We start from the raw sequence: 18,176 nt of genomic DNA, 5'->3' as shown, positions 1-18,176 counted from the left end.
TTATCTGTAATCACTTATCCTGTGCAGGGTCGCAGGCAAGCTGGAGCCTATCCCAGCTGACTACGGGCGAGAGGCGGGGTACACCCTGGACAAGTCGCCAGGTCATCACAGGGCTGACACATAGACACAGACAACCATTCACACTCATATTCACACCTACGGTCAATTTAGAGTCACCAGTTAACCTAACTTGCATGTCTTTGGACTGTGGGGGAAACCGGAGCACCTGGAGGAAACCCACGCGAACACGGGGAGAACATGCAAACTCCACACAGAAAGGCCCTCATCGGCCACGGGGCTCGAACCTGGACCTTCTTGCTGTGAGGCGACAGCGCTAACCACTACACCACCGTGCCTGCCACCATATATATATATATATATTCCATTATAATGACTTGAGCCTATCTCTGCACTTACACTTGATATCATCTATTTACAATCATAAACTAATAAATTAGGTTATTATTTACAATATAATAGGATTGGATTAGCTGTTAGTTGAACTCACCTGGACAATGTAACAGTGATGGCAGTAAAACAGTGTACAATAAAATGCCCAAGTGTGACTCCATTCCATGACACGTGATGCTCTTTTATTGGCGGGACAATCTGTATATTGATATGAGGAGGGCGAGAGAAACTGGTGCGACTACTGGGGAAGGGAGAAGAATATGAAGCTACTGATTGGGAAAATGATAAATGTTAGTCGGCCTAATGATGTGGTATATAATTCATCAAAGGGAAATTAGTGTCAAATAAATAATGTTTGTATTTCAGTCGAATTTATTAATTTAGCAAAAGCACCCCTGTGCATATAGAAACCCCCTGTGAGGTGCTTGGTACAGCCTTATTGGCCCCTCCGCTCCAAGCCCCTCCGCTCGCGCATCCTTTTCATTATTAGCTGAATTTCTTTCACCCATAAATATGATCTAATCGGCTTAACCCGCGCTGGACGGCCCGATATTACGCACTGGAATGCGACTCAAAGCTTATATCCAACTTATTTATTTTTGGTTTGATAAATAAATCTCGTCGGAAACCTCTGGTGATGTTTCTTGCGCATCTCTTTGTGCTGCTGCTGGAGCCGAGGCTGTGGCGGCTGATCACAGGCAGCCCGACCGACGATAACACACTCCGGAGCGGCCATGGAGAGCAGGGAGAGCCGGGACACAACGAGCACCACAAGGACTCCTACAGCACTTTCGCTTCAGAATTTCTGGAGTCTAGATATCTTTCAGACGAAGGTAATAAAACCGGATTACTGCTAATCGGCTACCTTTAAGAATATGTTTTGTTTTTCTTTGACTATTGGAGCAGTGTTGTTGTAGGCCTGTTGAAAATGAACAAAGATTATTTCTTTGTTTTTTGTGGGATACAGAAAAATATGGTTATGTTAGAAATAACCTATTTTTAAAAATATATAATATTTGATAATTATATCAAATCCTGTCCTGTTTTGGGTGTTGGAATGCTTCTGTGTCATGCTGTGCCTTGTTCTGGAAGCAGGTCTTAAATCAGCACCGCGGTCAGCACCCCTGACTGAGGCTTAAGCCACGCCCTCTGCTGCCTTCAGCTGCTCAGGAGAACAGGCCTGTGTAGCATCCTGTCTACTGATTTTTTTTTTTTTTAATATTGGTTGTATATTATATTGAATTTGAATTTATTAAATGTATAGAGCGCATAATTTATAAAAATATTCTTATGCGCTTTACAAGATATAAAAGTATTTAAAAAAACCTACAATCCGATTTACGTTTATAATAAATAATGTTCTTTAAATAAAAAAAGTCTTTAATTTAGATTTGAAAATATTCACGTCGTCTGAATTCCTTATATCAAGGGGAAGGCTATTCCACACTTTTGGGCCAGCAACCGCAAAAGATCTATCACCAAATACAACCCCGATTCCAAAAAAGTTGGGACAAAGTACAAATTGTAAATAAAAACGGAATGCAATGATGTGGAAGTTTCAAAATTCCATATTTTATTCAGAATAGAACATAGATGACATATCAAATGTTTAAACTGAGAAAATGTATAATTTAAAGAGAAAAATTAGGTGATTTTAAATTTCATGACAACAACACATCTCAAAAAAGTTGGGACAAGGCCATGTTTACCACTGTGAGACATCCCCTTTTCTCTTTACAACAGTCTGTAAACGTCTGGGGACTGAGGAGACAAGTTGCTCAAGTTTAAGGATAGGAATGTTAACCCATTCTTGTCTAATGTAGGATTCTAGTTGCTCAACTGTCTTAGGTCTTTTTTGTCGTATCTTCCATTTTATGATGCGCCAAATGTTTTCTATGAGTGAAAGATCTGGACTGCAGGCTGGCCAGTTCAGTACCCGGACCCTTCTTCTACGCAGCCATGATGCTGTAATTGATGCAGTATGTGGTTTGGCATTGTCATGTTGGAAAATGCAAGGTCTTCCCTGAAAGAGACGTCGTCTGGATGGGAGCATATGTTGCTCTAGGACCTGGATATACCTTTCAGCATTCACGGTGTCTTTCCAGATGTGTAAGCTGCCCATGCCACATGCACTAATGCAACCCCATACCATCAGAGATGCAGGCTTCTGAACTGAGCGCTGATAACAACTTGGGTCGTCCTTCTCCTCTTTAGTCCGAATGACACGGTGTCCCTGATTTCCATAAAGAACTTCAAATTTTGATTCGTCTGACCACAGAACAGTTTTCCACTTTGCCACAGTCCATTTTAAATGAGCCTTGACCCAGAGAAGACGTCTGCGCTTCTGAATTATGTTTAGATACAGCTTCTTCTTTGAACTATAGAGTTTTAGCTGGCAACAGCGGATGGCACGGTGAATTGTGTTCAGAGATAATGTTCTCTGGAAATATTCCTGAGCCCACTTTGTGATTTCCAATACAGAAGCATGCCTGTATGTGATGCAGTGCCGTCTAAGGGCCCGAAGATCACGGGCACCCAGTATGGTTTTCCGGCCTTGACCCTTACGCACAGAGATTCTTCCAGATTCTCTGAATCTTTTGATGATATTATGCACTGTAGATGATGATATGCTCAAACTCTTTGCAATTTTACACTGTCGAACTCCTTTCTGATATTGCTCCACTATTTGTCGGCACAGAATTAGGGGGATTGGTGATCCTCTTCCCATCTTTACTTCTGAGAGCTGCTGCCACTCCAAGATGCCCTTTTTATACCCAGTCATGTTAATGACCTATTGTCAATTGACCTAATGAGTTGCAATTTGGTCCTCCAGCTGTTCCTTTTTTGTACCTTTAACTTTTCCAGCCTCTTATTGCCCCTGTCCCAACTTTTTTGAGATGTGTTGCTGTCATGAAATTTCAAATGAGCCAATATTTGGCATGAAATTTCAAAATGCCTCACTTTCGACACTTGATATGTTGTCTATGTTCTATTGTGAATACAATATCAGGTTTTTTTAATTTGTAAATTATTGCATTCCGTTTTTATTTACAATTTGTACTTTGTCCCAACTTTTTTGGAATTGGGGTTGTATTTTACACTTGGTTCGAGGAACAGTGAGAAGATGTTGTCCATCATAATGGTTTATAATATCCAGAGGTGGACAGTAACGAAGTACATTTACTTGAATACTGTACTTAAGTACACCTTTTGAGTATCTGTACTTTACTTGAGTAATTTTTTTTTGGAAACTTATGACTTCACTACATTTGAAAGCCAAATATCGTACTTTTCACTCCACTACATTTCTATCAATATCCTCGTTACTATGAAGCAGCTTTGAAAGTGAATTTTTTTCTTTTCTTTTCTAAAACGTGATTGGTTTTTTCACAGCTGACACTGAGACAGTAAGTAATCACTAGGGTCACATCTCGTCCATAGACTGTATAAAATCAAGTTTACGGATTTCTCAGCAGCATTATTTAACACGATCAGTTGATGACAGAATGGAAGGAGGCGGTTCTTCTGGGGAAGGCACGCACTCATGGCTATAGCTAGAACCCATGTTTCAGTTTTCTGAAAGGATTAAAGATTTGTTTTGATTGAAATGTTTGCCAAAAACCCACCATCCAACCTGCAGGAGCATATTGAGGTATATATATATACGTTTTATTCCAAGAAAAAGCCTGCAACAAAGTTGTCTGTGCCTCTAGAGTTAGTGATAATGTTGCAATAGCTATGCAGTCTGGTTAGTCAAATGACTTTCTATGGGTTTGCCCACCAAGTTGCTGTAGCCTTGTCCACGGCTAACGTTAACACATAGCTAGTTAACTTAGACACTGTTAGTTAGCATGTAAAAACGGAGTTACGCTAACATGAATAATGTTAACTTATCTGAAATCCTTTCAGAAATATCTTTTAGCATAATCTTGCCAAATAAACAATGTAGAAATATTTCTTTTTGAGTAGCATTAGCTACCCAATATGATTTTGAGTTTGAAAAGAGTTTGCTAGCATGTCTGGTGGAGTTTCATTGACTACCTTGCTTAATGTTAAACCACCATGATGGCACAGCATGTGTTCATTTTGTGAATTCACATTTCTGTCTTTGGTAACAGTGTTAGGTTTTGTAAGCATTGTGGCAATAATACAATGATGCGTTGACAGAAAATGTACTTTTAATACTTAAGTATTTTTAAAAGCAAGTACTTCAGTACTTTAACTAAAGTAAAAATTTGACTGCACAACTTTCACTTGTATAGGAGTAACATTTGACCAGTGGGATCTGTACTTTGACTTAAGCAATGAAGTTGGGTACTTTGTCCACCTCTGATAATATCCAAATACTTTAATTGCAGTTACTTTAATATTACTTTTCTAAGCTACAAAACGTACTAGGTATCTTTGCTGCCTCACAGCTCCAGGGTTCCCAGTCTGATACTGAGCTTGAATCTCTGCAGAGTTCTGCATGTGTTCCAACTGTCTGTTACCATTTTCCAACCAAAACAGTTTGAGGGCCCATTCCAAGATGGCGCCTAATCTTGAACCAGTTCTTCAGGTTTTGACAGCCAGAGAACCAGCTCTCAGCCAGGAAGACTGGTTCCAGAGTTACACAAACACTTTGCTGGTCTACAGCCAAGAATCACTTATGTTAGGAGCTGGGGTCAGGATTAGAATGACCAACAAGACCACCCAAAATTTTGTGATCACCATTTAAAAAAAAACACCAGAGTTAGTGTAGCATCTAGTCTGTGTAATCCAGGAGTCTGCCATTATTGTTGTTGTTGTGCTTGGTGCTAGTGTTGCTGGGAAATTGGAGACGTATACAGACGTATATAGAAACAGAAACTGGCGCTGCACCCATGCGCCTCAAAGAGCTGGGTAGTACTGAAACTGCCTGGGAAGACCAGATCCTGGCATGGGAGGGACCTTAACTTGACAGACATATACAGTGCCTTCATGTTGTAGTTCTATGGTGGCTCTCTAGCCAATGGAAAAGCAAACCAGTTCAGAATCAGAATCAGAATTACTTTATTAATCCCTGGAGGGAAATTCAAATTTGCTACCAGGCTCCTGACTCAGAGAAGAAGTAAACATGTCTAAAAATAGAAGATAAAATCATCTGAAAAAAGAATAAATAAAATAAAATCTCATCTCATTATCTCTAGCCGCTTTATCCTGTTCTACAGGGTCGCAGGCAAGCTGGAGCCTATCCCAGCTGACTATGGGCGAAAGGCGGAGTACACCCTGGACAAGTCGCCAGGTCATCACAGGACTGACACATAGACACAGACAACCATTCACACTCATTCACACCTACGGTCAATTTAGAGTCACCAGTTAACCTAACCTGCATGTCTTTGGACTGTGGAGGAAACCGGAGCACCCGGAGGAAACCCATGCGGATACGGGGAGAACATGCAAACTCCGCACAGAAAGGCCCTCGCCGGCCACGGGGCTTGAACCCGGACCTTCTTGCTGTGAGGCGACAGCGCTACAAACTACACCACCATGCCACCCAGAAGAAAAGCCACTACTGAAAAAATACATATGACTTCTGGTTTTGGAAATTCAGCGAACCTGTGGAAAAAAAATGTTTGCTTGTCAAATGAGTTTTGTTTGGCCTTGCCACACACTAGGCAGAAACCCAATACTGCTCATGACTTGGAGAATACCATCCCCACAGTGAAGCACGGTGGTGGTAGAATCATGCTGTGGGGATGCTTTTTTATCAGCAGGGACTGGGAAACTGGTCAGGGTTGAGGCCAAGATGGATGGAGTCCAGTACAAGCGAATCCTAAAAGAAAACCTGTTCTAGTCTACAAGAGATTTGAAGAGCGGAGGCTGTTACAGCAACAAAGGGGTGACCAACTTTGGAAAGGGATGTTCAACCTGCACGTTTCTGTCAATCATATTCCCAATAACAATTTCTTCTTCTGTTTGTCTTTGATTTGTGTCACCCAGGTTATCCCTTCCCAACTGCACCACCTGTTGACCCTTTCGCCCGCATCAAAGTCAGCGATTGTGGAGTAACGAAAGGTTGCATCAGGTGAGCTTAAATTTTAATATTTAATATACCAATATGCTGTGCATTAGAATATACTTATACCCCGGCACACTTGAATGCTTGAATTCTGAAGAGTCAGATGATGTTAATTACGCTGCCCCTGATGTGTCATATATTGATAAGTTAAAAATTATATTAATTGTCAAATTGCTGTGGTATTAGAGGAACAAAACACTTTGGAGCATGCTGTTATTGGAGAGTAATCAGTCCAATCATCACACCATGTCGTTGTTGATTAGTTTACCATAGCAGCATATGCATAGATGTTTTGTTTTTTTACATATGAGGTTTTGTAAGGAAACACTGATGTAATCTAGCTACATTCAGTTCACATAAGGGCCACTAATGTCAATTAAAATCAATCAAGGTGTCATATAAAAGTAAACAAGCAATAAAAATCAACAAACTGTTTAAGCTCCAAAAAGCGAGCTACAACCCCAAATCAGAAAAGTTGGGACGGTATGAAAATGCAAATTAAAAAAAAACAGTGATTTCTAAACTGACTTTGACTTGTATTTCATTGCAGACAAAATCTCATCTCATCTCGTTATCTGTAGCCGCTTTATCCTGTTCTACAGGGTCGCAGGCAAGCTGGAGCCTATCCTAGCTGACTATGGGCGAAAAGGCGGGGTACACCCTGGACAAGTTGCCAGGTCATCACAGGGCTGAAACATAACCATTCACACCTACGGTCAATTTAGAATCACCAGTTAACCTAACCTGCATGTCTTTGGACTGTGGAGGAAACCGGAGCACCCAGAGGAAACCCACGCGGACAACATGCAAACTCCGCACAGAAAGGCCCTCGTCAGCCACGGGGCTCGAACCCGGACCTTCTTGCTGTGAGGCGACAGCGCTAACCACTACGCCACCATGCTGCCCGCAGACAGAATGAACCCAAAATATTTTGTGTTTTGTCTGATCAACTTCACTTTCACTTTCATCCATTCCTGTGTTTCAGACCTGCAACACATTCCAAAAAATGTTGGGATGAGGGCAATTTAGGGCTATTACTGAGGTAAAACAATTCAATAAAGACGTGGTTTAAAACAGGTGATGTCAAAAGGTGATTGTAACCATGATTTTAGACAAATTCAATATTCAGGAAAGGCCTAGTGTTTGAGGAGTAAAGACGGGCTGAGGATCTCCAGTTTGTCAACAAACGTGTGAGAATATTATTAAAATGTTTGAAAACAATATTCCTCAAAGAAAGCTACAAAGGGATTTGGATATTTCACTCTCTACAGTGCATATCATCATTAAACGATTCAAGGAATATGTAGGAATTTTGGTGTGTAAAGGGCAAGGGCACAAGCCTAAGCTGAACACTCGTTATCTCTGATCCCTCAGACAGCACTTCATCAAGAACTGTCATTCATCTTGAGCTGATGTAACCACATGGGCTCAGGATTACATTGGAAAATCTTTGTCAAGTACAACCCCGATTCCAAAAAAGTTGGGACAAAGTACAAATTGTGAATAAAAACGGAATGCAGTGATGTGGAAGTTTCAAAATTCCATATTTTATTCAGAATAGAACATAGATGACATATCAAATGTTTAAACTGAGAAAATGTATCATTTAAAGAGAAAAATTAGGTGATTTTAAATTTCATGACAACAACACATCTCAAAAAAGTTGGGACAAGGCCATGTTTACCACTGTGAGACATCCCCTTTTCTCTTTACAACAGTCTGTAAACGTCTAGGGACTGAGGAGACAAGTTGCTCAAGTTTAGGGATAGGAATATTAACCCATTCTTGTCTAATGTAGGATTCTAGTTGCTCAACTGTCTTAGGTCTTTTTTGTCGTATCTTCCGTTTTATGATGCACCAAATGTTTTCTATGGGTGAAAGATCTGGACTGCAGGCTGGCCAGTTCAGTACCCGGACCCTTCTTCTACGCAGCCATGATGCTGTAATTGATGCAGTATGGGGTTTGGCATTGTCATGTTGGAAAATGCAAGGTCTTCCCTGAAAGAGACGTCGTCTGGATGGGAGCATATGTTGCTCTAGAACCTGGATATTTCTTTCAGCATTGATGGTGTCTTTCCAGATGTGTAAGCTGCCCATGCCACACGCACTAATGCAACCCCATACCATCAGAGATGCAGGCTTCTGAACTGAGCGCTGATAACAACTTGGGTCGTCCTTCTCCTCTTTAGTCCGAATGACACGGCGTCCCTGATTTCCATGAAGAACTTCAAATTTTGATTCGTCTGACCACAGAACAGTTTTCCACTTTGCCACAGTCCATTTTAAATGAGCCTTGGCCCAGAGAAGACGTCTGCGCTTCTGGATCACGTTTAGATACGGCTTCTTCTTTGAACTATAGAGTTTTAGCTGGTAACGGCGGATGGCACGGTGAATTGTGTTCACAGATAATGTTCTCTGGAAAAATTCCTGAGCCCATTTTGTGATTTCCAATACAGAAGCATGCCTGTATGTGATGCAGTGCCGTCTAAGGGCCCGAAGATCACCGGCACCCAGTATGGTTTTCTGGCCTTGACCCCTACGCACAGAGATTCTTCCAGATTCTCTGAATCTTTTGATGATATTATGCACTGTAGATGATGATATGTTCAAACTCTTTGCAATTTTACACTGTCGAACTCCTTTCTGATATTGCTCCACTATTTGTCGGCGCAGAATTAGGGGGATTGGTGATCCTCTTCCCATCTTTACTTCTGAGAGCCGCTGCCACTCCAAGATGCTCTTTTTATACCCAGTCATGTTAATGACCTATTGCCAATTGACCTAATGAGTTGCAATTTGGTCCTCCAGCTGTTCCTTTTTTGTACCTTTAACTTTTCCAGCCTCTTATTGCCCCTGTCCCAACTTTTTTGAGATGTGTTGCTGTCATGAAATTTCAAATGAGCCAATATTTGGCATGAGATTTCAAAATGTCTCACTTTCGACATTTGATATGTTGTCTATGTTCTATTGTGAATACAATATCAGTTTTTGAGATTTGTAAATTATTGCATTCCGTTTTTATTTACAATTTGTACTTTGTCCCAACTTTTTTGGAATCGGGGTTGTATTACAATACAGAGTTACATCCACAAATGCCAGTTAAAACTTTACTGTACAAAAAGGAAGCCTTATATTAACTGTGTTCAGAAGCGCCGTCAACTTCTCTGGGCTTAGAGGTGTCTGAGATGGAACATCACACAGTGGAAATGTATATTGGGGTCAGATGAATCAGTATTCCAGGTCTTTTTTGGAAGAAATGGACACTGTGTGCTCCGGACCAAATATGACCATCCTGACTGTTACCAAGCAACAAGGCTAAAAGCCAGGGTCTGTCATGGTATGGGGTTGTGTCAGTGCCCTTGGGAAAGGTAACTTACACGTCTGTGATGGAGCATTAAATGCATAAAAGTACATTGAGATTTTGGAGCAACATATGCTGCCTTCACGCAGACATCTTTTCCAGAGAGATTTCAACAAGACAATGCAAAAACACATTCTGCACACATTACAAAGGCATGACTGTGGAAGAAGAGGGTGCCTGTCTCCTCTGTCCCCAATCGAGAAGGTGTGAAGAATTTTGAAACAAAAAATATAATGACAACCCCGTACTGTTACACACCTTAAGACCTGTTTGCAGGAAGAATGGGGCAAAATAACACCTGAAACACTTCATCACTTGGTGTCTTCAGTCCCTAAACATATTTTAAGTGTTGTGAGAAGGAATGGCAACATTATAAAGTGGTAAATGCTTTACTGTCCCAACTTCTTTTGAAATGTGTCACAAGAATCAAAATTGATGTGTGTATTTAAAAAAAAAAAAAATCCATGAGGTAAAACATCAACATGCTGTTGTATTGTTTTGAGTACAATACAGGTCAAAGATTTTTTTTTTAAATCATTGTTTTCAGTTTTAATTTCGATATCCCGTCCTAACTTTTTCTGATTTGGGGTTGTATCATAAATTTCTCTTCATCTCTGTCTGCATTGATTTGTTTTTGTGTGTGTAGGTATGGAAAGCCAGGCTGTGACGCAGAAACATGCGACTATTTCCTAAGTTACAGGCGCATCGGTACAGATGTTGAATTCGAGATGAGTGCAGACACAGATGGCTGGGTTGCTGTTGGCTTTTCTTCTGACAAGAAAATGGTACTTCTAAAAGAAAGCAAATTAAAATGTGGATCTGAGAGACATACGCAAGGGCTGGTATTTCAGAAGCAACCATGAATGCTCTTCAGTACATTTTAATGATTTCATTAAAGTGGCTTTACTCCGAGTTACGTTTGGCAGAAAGATCCGCCGAAAAGATTCCATGTGTCGTTGCAATGTAGGACGAGGAACTAAGGAAAACATTTCAATACGTTGCATCATATATTTGCAATTTGTCCCTGACAGATAATCTTGACCTTGACCTAACTGCAGAACCTATACAGTGAGGTCGATATATATTTGGACACTGACACAAATTTTGTTTTTTTACCTGTTTACTGAAACATATTCAAGTTATAGTTATATAATGGACATGGACATAAAGTCCAGACTTTCAGCTTTCATTTGAGGGTATCACATTAAAATTGGATGAAGGGTTCAGGAGTTTCAGCTCCTTAACATGTGCCACCCTGTTTTTAAAGGGACCAAAAGTAATTGGACAGTTGACTCAAAGGCTATTTCATGGGCAGGTGTGGGCAATTCCTTCGCTATGTCATTCTCAATTAAGCAGATAAAAGGCCTGGAGTTGATTTGAGGTGTGGTGCTTGCATTTGGAAGATTTTGCTGTGAAGAAAACATGCGGTCAAAGGAGCTCTCCATGCAGGTGAAACAAGCCATCCTTAAGCTGCGAAAACAGAAAAAACCCATCTGAGAAATTGCTACAATATTAGTAGTGGCAAAATCTACAGTTTGGTACATCCTGAGAAAGAAAGAAAGCACTGGTGAACTCATCAATGCAAAAAGACCTGGACGCCCACAGAAGACAACAGTGGTGGATGATCGCAGAATAATTTCCACGGTGAAGAGAAACCCCTTCACAACAGCCAACCAAGTGAACAACACTCTCCAGGAGGTAGGCGTATCAATATCCAAATCTACCATAAAGAGAAGACTGCATGAAAGTAAATACAGAGGGTTCACTGCACGGTGCAAGCCACTCATAAGCCTCAAGAATAAAAAGGCTAGATTGGACTTTGCTAAAAAACATCTAAAAAAGCCAGCACAGTTCTGGAAGAACATTCTTTGGACAGATGAAATCAAGATCAACCTCAACCAGAATGATGGAAAGAAAAAAGTATGGCAAAGGCGTGGTACAGCTCATGATCCAAAGCATACCACATCATCTGTAAAACACGGTGGAGGCAGTGTGATGGCTTGGGCATGCATGGCTGCCAGTGACACTGGGTCACTAGTGTTTATTGATGATGTGACACAGGACAGAAGCAGCCGGATGAATTCTGAGGTATTGAGAGACATACTGTGTGCTCAAATCCAGCCAAACGCAGCCAAACTGATTGGTCGGCGTTTCATAATACAGATGGACAATGACCCAAAACATAAAGCCAAAGCAACCCAGGAGTTTATTAAAGCAAAGAAGTGGAATATTCTTGAATGGCCAAGTCAGTCACCTGATCTCAACCCAGTTGAGCATGCATTTCACTTGTTAAAGACTAAACTTCAGACAGAAAGGCCCACAAACAAACAGCAACTGAAAACCGCTGCAGTAAAGGCCTGGCAGAGCATTAAAAAGGAGGAAACACAGCATCTGGTGATGTCCATGAGTTCAAGACTTCAGGCAGTCATTGCCAACAAAGGGTTTTCAACCAAGTATTAGAAATGAACATTTTATTTACAATAATTTAATTTGTCCAATTACTTTTGAGCCCCTGAAATGAAGGGATTGTGTTTAAAAAATGCTTTAGTTCCTCACATTTTTATGCAATCATTTTGTTCAACCCACTGAATTAAAGCTTAAAGTCTGAACTTCAACTGCATCTGAATTGTTTTGTTCAAAATTCATTGTGGTAATGTACAGAACCAAAATTAGAAAAATGTTGTCTCTGTCCAAATATTTATGGACCTAACTGTATGTGTCTATGTTCGCATGTAAAATATACATTATACATGAAAGAAATGTTGTGGTCATCATCTGTTCTCCCTCTCCCAGGGAGGTGATGATGTCATGGGCTGTGTGCACGATGATAACGGACGGGTGAGGATCCACCATTTCTATAACGTGGGTCAGTGGGCCAAAGAGATCAGGCGAAACCCAGCAAGGGATGAGGAGGGCCTCTTTGAGAACAATCGGGTGACTTGTCGCTTCAAGCGCCCGCTTCACGTGCCACGTGAGGAAACGCTGGTGGACCTGCATCTCAGCTGGTACTACCTGTTTGCCTGGGGACCTGCTATACAAGGTAAGTGTGTATTATTGGTGTGATGTTCATCCTTCCTGAGGGAAGATGACTGTCTTTATCAATGACATCAGGCATCCATTGCTGTCATCGATACATGTGTTCTCAGGTGGCTGATAAGGCCAATCTTTACACAGAATGTGCAGGGGCAGTGAGGGTAGGACAGTGAAAGAAAATACTCGTGCAAAGGTGGTACTGTTTCCTCAGGCTTTACATGTTACACGTTTTGACTTGGCAACGCGCTGCTTTTCGTAGCTAGCAGTATGACACGCAGAGCGATTTTGAGCAAGAGTCTCCCAGTTTTCATGGTCGAGGCCAAAGTCTTTCAATGAGGCTTTGAGTGTGTATTTATATCTCTTCTGGTCACCACGTGATCAAGCTCCAGTTCCCAGTTCTCTATACAGGATGTGCTTCAAGAGACGCTCATCAGACATCCGAGTGACATGACCAACCCAGCGAAGTTGAGTCATGCGAAGCATTTTAAATATGCTGATCATTCCTGACTGTTCCAGAACTTCTGTGTGTGGGAACTTGTCTTGCCATTTTATCTTCATTCGTTTGCAAAGGCAACCAAGATGGAAGCAGTTAAGTATTATGGGTGTAACATAATACTGAAATCTGTATCTGGATTTATACAGAAAGTGGGTGAGGCATAATTTGGAAGGGTATGTATGTATGTGTTTCTTTCTTTCTTTGCCTGTAAACTCTGGAGCTTACATTTCCTCAACTACAGTATACTTGAAAGTTTGTGAACCCTTTAGAATTTTCTGTTTCTGCATAAATATGGCCTAAAATGTCATCAGATTTTCACACAAGTCCTAAAAGTACAACCCCGATTCCAAAAAAGTTGGGACAAAGTACAAATTGTAAATAAAAACGGAATGCAATGATGTGGAAGTTTCAAAATTCCATATTTTATTCAGAATAGAACATAGATGACATACCAAATGTTTAAACTGAGAAAATGTATAATTTAAAGAGAAAAATTAGGTGATTTTAAATTTCATGACAACAACACATCTCAAAAAAGTTGGGACAAGGCCATGTTTACCACTGTGAGACATCCCCTTTTCTCTTTACAACAGTCTGTAAACGTCTGGGGACTGAGGAGACAAGTTGCTCAAGTTTAGGGATAGGAATGTTAACCCATTCTTGTCTAATGTAGGATTCTAGTTGCTCAACTGTCTTAGGTCTTTTTTGTCGTATCTTCCGTTTTATGATGCGCCAAATGTTTTCTATGGGTGAAAGATCTGGACTGCAGGCTGGCCAGTTCAGTACCCGGACGCTTCTTCTACGCAGCCATGATGCTGTAATTGATGCAGTATGTGGTTTGGCACTGTCATGTTGGAAAATGCAAGGTCTTCCCTGAAAGAGACGTCGTCTGGATGGGAGCATATGTTGCTCTAGAACCTGGATATACCTTTCAGCATTGATGGTGTCTTTCCAGATGTGTAAGCTGCCCATGCCACACGCACTAATGCAACCCCATACCATCAGAGATGCAGGCTTCTGAACTGAGCGCTGATAACAACTTGGGTCGTCCTTCTCCTCTTTAGTCCGAATGACACGGCGTCCCTGATTTCCATAAAGAGCTTCAAATTTTGATTCGTCTGACCACAGAACAGTTTTCCACTTTGCCACAGTCCATTTTAAATGAGCCTTGGCCCAGAGAAGACGTCTGCGCTTCTGGATCACGTTTAGATACGGCTTCTTCTTTGAACTATAGAGTTTTAGCTGGCAATGGTGGATGGCACGGTGAATTGTGTTCACAGATAATGTTCTCTGGAAATATTCCTGAGCCCATTTTGTGATTTCCAATACAGAAGCATGCCTGTATGTGATGCAGTGCCGTCTAAGAGCCCGAAGATCATGGGCACCCAGTATGGTTTTCCGGCCTTGACCCTTACGCACAGAGATTCTTCCAGATTCTCTGAATCTTTTGATGATATTATGCACTGTAGATGATGATATGTTCAAACTCTTTGCAATTTTACACTGTCGAACTCCTGTCTGATATTGCTCCACCATTTGTCGGCGCAGAATTAGGAGGATTGGTGATCCTCTTCCCATCTTTACTTCTGAGAGCCGCTGCCACTCCAAGATGCTCTATTTATACCCAGTCATGTTAATGACCTATTGCCAATTGACCTAATGAGTTGCAGTTTGGTCCTCCAGCTGTTCCTTTTTTGTACCTTTAACTTTTCCAGCCTCTTATTGCCCCTGTCCCAACTTTTTTGAGATGTGTTGCTATCATGAAATTTCAAATGAGCCAATATTTGGCATGAAATTTCAAAATGTCTCACTTTCAACATTTGATATGTTGTCTATGTTCTATTGTGAATACAATATCAGTTTTTGAGATTTGTAAATTATTGCATTCTGTTTTTATTTACAATTTGTACTTTGTCCCAACTTTTTTGGAATCGGGGTTGTAGATAAAGAGAACCCAGTTAAACGAATGATACAAAAATATTATATCTGGTCATTTATTTATTGAGGAAAATGATCCCGTATTACACATCTGTGAGTGGCAAAAGTATGTGAAACTTTGCTTTCAGTATCTGGTGTGACCCCTTGTGCACCAATAACTGCAACTAAACATTCCCGGTAACTGTTGATCAGTCCTACACACTGGCTTGGAGGAATTTTAGCCCATTCCTCCATACAGAACAGCTTCAACTCTGGGATGTTGGCGGGTTTCCTCACATGAACTGCTCACTTCAGGTCCTTCCACAACATTTTGATTGGATTAAGGTCAGGACTTTGACTTGGCCATTCCAAAACATTAACTTTATTCTTCTTTCACCATTCTCTGGCAGAACGACTTGTGTGCTTAGGGTCGTTGTCTTGCTGCATGACCCACCTTCTCTTGAGATTCAGTTCATGGATAGATGTCCTGCTATTTCCTTTAGAATTTGCTGGTATAATTCAGAATTCATTGTTCCATCAATGATGGCAAGCCGTCCTGGCCCAGATGTAGCAAAACAGGCCCAAACCATGATACTACCACCACCATGTTTCACAGATGGGATAAGGTTCTTATACTGGAATGCAGTGTTTTCCTTTCTCCAAATATAATGCTTCTCATTTAAACCAAAAAGTTATATTTTGGTCTCATCCGTCCACAAAACATTTTTCCAATAGCCTTCTGGCTTGTCCACGTGATCTTTATAAAACTGCAGATGAGCAGCAATGTTCTTTTTGGAGAGCAGTGGCTTTCTCCTTGCAACCCTGCCATGCACACCACTGTTGTTCAGTGTTCTCCTGATGGTGGACTCATGAACATTAACATTAGCCAATGTGAGACAGGCCTTCAGTTGCTTAGAAGTTACCCTGGGGTCCTTTGTGACCTCGCCAACTATTACACACCTTCCTTTTGGAGTGATCTTTGTTGGTTGACCACTCCTGGGGAGGGTAACAATGGTCTTGAATTTCCTCCATTTGTACACAGTCTGTCTGACTGTGGATTGGAGGAGTCTAAACTCTTTATTTTTTTTTTTTTAAGATATTTTTTTGGGCTTTTTGCACCTTTATTGGATAGGACAGTGTAGAGACAGGAAATGAGCGGGAGAGAGAGACGGGAAGGGATCGGGAAATGACCTCGGGCCGGAATCGAACCCGGGTCGCCCGCATTCATGGTATGGCGCCTTAACCACCTGAGCCACGACGCCCCCGGAGTCTAAACTCTTTAGAGATGGTTTTGTAACCTTTTCCAGTCTGATGAGCATCAACAATGCTTTTTCTGAGGTCCTCAGAAATCTCCTTTGTTTGTGCCATGATACACTTCCACAAACATGTGTTGTAAAGATCAGACTTTGATAGATCCCTGTTCTTTAAATAAAACAGGGTGCCCACTCACACCTGATTGTCATCACATTGATTGAAAACACCTGACTCTAATTTCACCTTCAAATTAACTGCTAATCCTAGAGGTTCACGTACATTTACCACTCACAGATATGTAATCTTGGATCATTTTCCTCAATAAATAAATGAGCAAGTATAAAATTTTTTGTCTCATTTGTTTAACTGGGTTCTCTTTATCTACTTTTAGGACTTGTGTGAAAATCTGATGTTTTTGGTCATATTTATGCAGAAATATAGAAAATACGAAAGCGTTCACAAACTTTCAAGCACCACTGTATATCACTCAAAAATTCATAAGTACCATCAACTAGAGATGTGGGCAGAGCTGTTTTTAATATCCCATTCGTGCAGATATTATTTTTGTTTGCATCTGCTCACAATATTTTCGAACATATTTCACAGCCTAATTTAAACCACTGCGACTCTGACCAGGCAGTTACTAAGAATGAATAAATCCAATCCGCAAATACATCATGCAGTGCCTCCCATTATGTCAAACTGCATATCTGAGCAATAAAAATATCCATCCAGCTTGCCTGAATGTTTTGTTGTGTCCCATGGGATCCCTGTCTGGATATGCACCTGTACTCTTAACCAAATGCTACGTGAACCTTTCTTGCAAGCTTTCTAAAAAACTGGGGGATGGGGAGGAGTGTGCCTCCAGTTTTACATTCAAACATAAATAATGTGTCCTGATTTGGTTCCATGTCCAACGTGCATATCCAGCATGTCTTACTCATACTGACTTATCCATAACTTCTTGTACCCAGTAGGCTACGACGACATTACTCCACTCCATATAGAAATCGCAATTTGTTTGTTTTTCCTCCCAAGAATCTTCAGGATGTAACATCACCACATGGTTGTCTGATTTAACATTCCTGTCTTTATTTTTCTCCAGGTTCCATAACGAGGCACGACATCGACACACCCCCAGTGTCTGATCACACGATCAGCATTTATAAATACGAGGACATTTTCATGCCCACTACAGCCTACCAGACGTTTTCATCCCCGTTCTGCCTCCTGCTCATTGTGGCCCTCACATTCTACCTGCTCATGGGAAGCCCATAACCAGGACGACATACTAATTGGAAACAGACAGGGATTATTATGACTTAACAGCATTAGAGACAGGCAGCAATAAAAGAACATTTGAGTATAATAATTAAAAAAAAATCTGTGTACTGAAATAACAGGAACAGCTAATCATCTACAGCAAGCTAGATTTATGCCGGACAGATACAGTTCTCGGAAGAAGGCTATATTACTATAGAGCATATTATTAATCAAGCTCAGAGGCCATAGAGATGACATGCCTCAGCTTTTTTTGTCACATACATCTCCAGTATTGCTGATAAGTTTTGTTTTTCCCCTCACGGCTTGTCAAATCAAGTGCCAAATAAATGCAAGTGCCAGTTTGTTCACAATAGCATCGCACACTAAGTGACAGTTTG

General features: G+C 40.9%; 1 protein-coding gene across 1 annotated transcript; it reads left to right on the top strand.

Annotated features, from left to right (window-relative positions):
* Nucleotides 1-1,048: 1,048 nt before the first annotated feature.
* Nucleotides 1,049-17,793, top strand: LOC132867954 (DOMON domain-containing protein FRRS1L). Its single transcript, XM_060900925.1, has 5 exons — nucleotides 1,049-1,244; nucleotides 6,376-6,460; nucleotides 10,462-10,600; nucleotides 12,609-12,855; nucleotides 17,621-17,793. The coding sequence occupies exons 1-5, from the start codon at nucleotides 1,049-1,051 to the stop codon at nucleotides 17,791-17,793; spliced, it is 840 nt and encodes a 279-aa protein (XP_060756908.1).
* The last annotated feature ends 383 nt before the right edge of the window (nucleotides 17,794-18,176 follow it).

Source organism: Neoarius graeffei, chromosome 19, assembly GCF_027579695.1.
Source record: "Neoarius graeffei isolate fNeoGra1 chromosome 19, fNeoGra1.pri, whole genome shotgun sequence".
Classification (NCBI taxonomy): Eukaryota; Metazoa; Chordata; class Actinopteri; order Siluriformes; family Ariidae; genus Neoarius; species Neoarius graeffei.
The sequence above is the reverse complement of the archived record's forward strand: the minus strand, read 5'-3'. Positions and strand labels throughout refer to the sequence as shown.